General features: G+C 32.3%; 1 protein-coding gene across 1 annotated transcript; it reads right to left on the bottom strand.

Annotated features, from left to right (window-relative positions):
• Nucleotides 1-4,929, bottom strand: LOC106467152 (NADH dehydrogenase [ubiquinone] 1 beta subcomplex subunit 5, mitochondrial-like). Its single transcript, XM_022395285.1, has 3 exons — nt 4,615-4,929; nt 1,702-1,808; nt 1-340 (listed from the first exon to the last, which is right to left on the bottom strand). Exons 1-3 carry the CDS (start codon nt 4,912-4,914, stop codon nt 202-204), a joined length of 546 nt encoding a protein of 181 aa, XP_022250993.1. The 5' UTR covers nt 4,915-4,929; the 3' UTR covers nt 1-201.
• Nucleotides 4,930-5,242: the final 313 nt, after the last annotated feature.

Here is a 5,242-nt window from a genome sequence, read left to right as displayed (position 1 = left end):
TTTCAGAACACCATACTAACTTTATTTCAAACAACTGTACATTTCTGGCTGGCGTGAAAGATATTACTTTTTCACATTCTGCATCCAAAACTATCTCTATATGGTACCGATTACTAATTGAAAAAAAAGTCGACTATTATACTTCTAGACAACCAAGAAGAAAATGTTAAACTATACAAGCTTCCTAAAAACACAGTTTTCTCAGTAGCCTCGACTATCGTCAAATTCTTCTGCTTCTTTTCTATCGTATCTGTGATGTTTGGCTGGGGCCGGTATGTAGTACCATGCTTTGTAGTCTCCTCTTTGTTCCATCAGTTGGCGAACCTTCTTCTCAAGCAACCTAAGACGGAAAATATATGGATGAAGTTAAATGTGTGATAATGACGAATCATACAGTAAGCCTTTTAAGTTATAATCATTTGGTCTACACGCAAACTATCTGTTATAAGCCAACAAAAAGGCCCATACTAAAAAATAAAATCAAAAGTTTGGAGAGAAATTTACAGCAAAAAATTACTGTACTTTTGGAAATTAATCAATTAATCAATGTATTTCTCTATTAAGATTGACAAAATATTATTTATAACACATTCTTACAGCCTCTTCAATGCATGGTTGATTAAAATGAATGAATTTCTCATTTCTGGAAATGAATATTTGATTATTATCATAACCAGTAGTATGTTGAAAAATATGGCACCATATAGTGCCATCAGTCATACATGAAGAGGAAATTTGTAAGAATAACTGGAGAAAGGAAAATTATAACTGCCACACTAGTTTAAGTCTGCTTTTGAAATACAATATAAACTTAACACAATGGCTTGTCTAGCAATTCTACTATGGAAAGAAGAATAAGCATGCCATTCCATTCATGAAGATAATTTCTTTTCCACAAAATAACAAATACCATCTCATCTAAATGTAGCTTTTTTTAGTCTATCGGCATATGTCACTCTAAACCTTAATACCATCCAAACTCTCAGCATGTGTCACATTATCAAATAGGCTTTTCCACAAAATAACAATTCTAAGAAGAAAACAGTTTTGTCTGAGAACAAAGCTGGGTCAAGATTTATAAACGGAATCTTGACCCGTAATACAGTATAAAATTAAACTTCCAGTACAGCTTATACAAACAATAAATATGTTGTTAAGCTATCATCAAAATTTAGTAGCAAAAATGCATATGTCACTCTAAACCTTAATACCATCCAAACTCTCAGCATATCACAATATCAAATAGGCTTTTCCACAAAATAACTGAGAACAAAGCTGGGTCAAGATTTACAAACGGAATCTTGACCCGTAATACAGTATAAAATTAAACTTCCGGTACAGCTTATACAAACAATAAATATGTTGTTAAGCTATCATCAAAATTTAGTAACAAAAATGCATTTTTTTTTTTACGGTACCACTGAAACTTTTGGTAATAAAGGCAACTTGTTAAGGGACACTACATATATAAAGGTCTTGCACATTTCATTGTACAGATTTGGCTGATTAACACCACACATATTCATGAAATACCCAGTGATTTAACTGATAAGGTAGCCAAGATACGATATAATCCCTGGCTTTTATATTAATTCTTGTGTGTTTTAGTGCAACTCAAGTCCCAATTTCTAATTCTGAGCTTTATATACTAAAAATCCTGTAAATAATTTAACAAATGTCTATTGCTTGTCTGATACTAACCTGAGCTCAGCCTTTTCTTTTTCTTCATTTAAGAAATGCAGAGTTTTTTCATATTCCTGCTCAGGACTAGGATAAATATACCTTGCGAAAAACTGCTGGATTGGATGCTATGCATAATTAACATAAAAATAAGGTTATTTCTCTCTAGGTTCTTGTAAAAATAAACAGAAACAAATACAAAAAATTTAAAAAAAAAGCTCACAAGATTAGGATAGTGTTTCCTAAATCATTTTTCTCAATTCAAGCTGTGAACAATTTCCAACTTATGATAGTTGTTGTTTTCAACTTCAGTGAAACTAATGGAAGTCATGAAAAGTTTGTATAAAATTTCTTTAAGAAAAACCAAGCACAGTGTCATAAATGTGATGTAATAAAAAAAATGAGTGCTTGAAGCGATGCTGTAAGTACTTTCTGCTCTAATCTGTCCATAAAAGAGAGGTGTGATAAGACTACCCACACCAATACCTTCTATCTCATCAAAATGCATGTCGAAGTGTTGAAAATTAGTTGAGAGGTCAGGAATTTGAATAATTTAGCTTGGATATGACAGGGATCTGCCTTTTTTTGTAAGGATTCTAGATCAATGAAAGTTTCTTTAATTTTAGTTAATATACAATGAAGATGAAAGAAACCTTCTACAGCCACCTATCTGATAACACAGTAAACCTAGCATAGAAGTCAATGAAAGAAACCTTCTACAGCCACCTATCTGATAACACAGTAAACCTAGCATAGAAGTCAATAAAATCAAGATATCTCTCTTGAAAAATTAAAATAGTTGACTCAAGTTCTAACAGGTAAGACCCACTTAAGTTGATAATGCATCAGACTTTCTATCAAGAAGAACCAGGATGGAATCCAAGCCATTACCACCACAGAAATAATCTTTTCTCAGGACTTTCCTGAAGATGACAGCAGTTTAGCAGACAATTTGTTTGTTTTCACGCAAAGCTACACGAGGGCTATCTGCGCTAGCCGTCCCTAATTTAGCAGTGTAAGACTAGATGGATGGCAGCTAGTCATCACCACCCACTGCCAACTCTTGGGCTACTCTTTTACCAACAAATAGTGGGATTGACCATCACATATTATAACGCCCCCACGACTGAAAGGGTGAACAGGTTTGGTGGGACGGGGATTCGAACCAGTGACCGCCAGATTACGAGTCAAGCGCCCTAACCACCTGGCCATGCCGGGCCCCTTAGCAGACAAAACAAAAGATAAAAAATAATTAGTATCTAGTTACGAAAAAAAAAAAAGACTTAAGTACATAAAATGTATTATTTACTAATTAACAATCAAACTTATGTGATCATATATGCTCCTAACTATGACAATGACTGACATCTGACTGCCACAATCTAACTGTAAGAAATTAATGATTTTTCCTTACTTTCATTTTTAGTATATTCACAAAGAATTCATTAATTTTGAGTTAACTGACTAGCATTATTTTTTAAATAACTTGAAACAACTGCTTTATTCTTTACAAGGCTTAAAGTTTCTTTTTGAGTTGGACTAAAAAAAATTGCCTGCATGTTCACCAGTAAGTTAGAAATTTGATCAGCAAATTTTTAAATACATACAAATCGCCTTGACCCTTACTTGTGCCTCATCTTGTGTCTCTTTGTTATGTAGCTATGTTTTCTTTAGACAGAAAATATGTAACAACATTAAACAATTAAGTAAACAAAATAACACATTTTCTTTAAAATGTTTACATTCACGTAACTGACCATTCTCTTAAAGTTTAACAAAATAACCTTTTTTTTACAACCGATTCACCATATTAACATGGACGTAAATAATGAAAAAGTTCCACTTTGTTCATGAATATCTTTTAATTTTTATCATTATTAAATACATGCAACATCCACTGCATCCATCTTGTGCAAACTGGTGTTCTTGTTGTACACCCCTCTCAACATCGAGTTTAATGAGGAAGTTTTAAAGATTTAAAAACAAACAGAATTGGGAATTTTTTTATAGTTTCTGTAAATGTTCTCTTCATTTGTGAAAGTATTTATGTGTTAAATTATACTGCTTGAAAGCTACAGAAATTTTCTTTGATGAGAAGACATAAGCTCAATTAGATTTAGTGATTACATGATTGCAAAATATTCTGATGACTCAAGTCCTTATTCGTGGAATATTTTCATGTCTATCGTATTCAAACAACATGTATAAATAAATTAGCTAATTGGCTACTCAATTATTTCTAATTGAAATTATGATATAAGAAAGAAAATTATTACTATCATCAGATTATCTTTTGATCATATTATGTTATTATTTGTTCAACAACTCACAGATGATGTGTTTGTCTATTGGCGATATTGGAATTATTAAAAACTCCATAATAACACGAGGATAACGTGGAATTAGTCTTTTTTTCAATCTGTGGAAATATTAGGACATAAGATTTATAGAAATCAACAAAACAGTGACAAATTTCCTTGGGATGCTCAACAACTAATAAATTATTAATAGGTCAAGATATGAAATTTGATTAGTCTTATGAAGCAAAGAACTGTATGCAGTTCTGTGTATTGTCCAATCAGTGTGCAGAATTGCTGGATTCTGTGTAATGTCACAAGGAAGTTGTTTGTAATCCAGCAATGCCTGAACAATCGCTGTCAAAATAATATGTATTTGGGATTGATTATCAATAAATAGCTTATGCTTTTTTGTAGTAAATGCTTGTGTATTTCGTGACAGGTGAAGATCGCTGGTTATTTGAGGCTCTTGTTGTCTGCCTACTTGGAGCATTGCTTTACATGTAACCCAAACTTAATTTCATTAATTATATTAATTAATTCATTAATTATATGAACAATGACAACAAAAAACTATGGATATTGTTCTGAGTATCAATTTGAATTTTTAATTCTAGATGGATGTAAAATGATTTACTCTGTAATATTCCCAGTGCTTGGGTTCATAGCCTTCTGGTATTTCTGCCAGTTCAGCTGGACCAATGAATACATTCACACAAAAAACTAGCAGACCTAGAGGAATTACTCCCAAAAGGACGTAGAAATGTACAGCATCCTTAAATTTGTTCCACTGGAACCGAGAAGGATGGATGGGCATGTGTTTATTACCCGATGAATGTCGAAGTTGATCTGGAAGAAATAAACAACAACAAAAATCAAATTTTTGAAAACTCACTAATTCTACATAGCCATCATTAGAAATAAGCCTTATCATCATTGTTTGTGCCAGAATTTAATTTTTTTGAGTCTCAGAGATACAACCCTTATATTTCTGAACAAAATGTCAGAATTTTTAATTTTCTCATTTATTACTAACTGTAATAATATTTAAAAATTTTCTACATTGCATTGGTTTATCCATTATGTTTTGTTTGCTTTTCCTGCCAATAGGCTCCTCGACAGATAGAAGATGATTGTGAACTCAATGGCAATGCAGCCCAAGGAAACCAGATTGACAGAACACAACAAAAAACCGTCCCACGTTTTTCACCATTGCAGCTCAAAAAACCATAGTATATCTATTAGAAACACAGTCATTTTAAACA

The sequence above is a fragment of the Limulus polyphemus genome, unplaced genomic scaffold, assembly GCF_000517525.1.
Source record: "Limulus polyphemus unplaced genomic scaffold, Limulus_polyphemus-2.1.2 Scaffold2509, whole genome shotgun sequence".
NCBI classification, from domain to species: domain Eukaryota; kingdom Metazoa; phylum Arthropoda; class Merostomata; order Xiphosura; family Limulidae; genus Limulus; species Limulus polyphemus.
Note: the sequence above shows the minus strand (reverse complement) of the source record. Positions and strands in the feature narration are given on the sequence as shown.

Excerpts from the sequence above, each read along its gene's own strand:
- LOC106467152 (XM_022395285.1), bottom strand. The coding sequence starts at position 4,914 with ATGATGATAAGGCTTATTTCTAATGATGGCTATGTAGAATTAGTGAGT. Across the intron at positions 1,809-4,614 it reads AGCACTGGGAATATTACAGA|CATCCAATCCAGCAGTTTTT; the intron begins GTAAATCATTTT and ends AATTATGCATAG. Across the intron at positions 341-1,701 it reads AAAGAAAAGGCTGAGCTCAG|GTTGCTTGAGAAGAAGGTTC; the intron begins GTTAGTATCAGA and ends TTTCCGTCTTAG.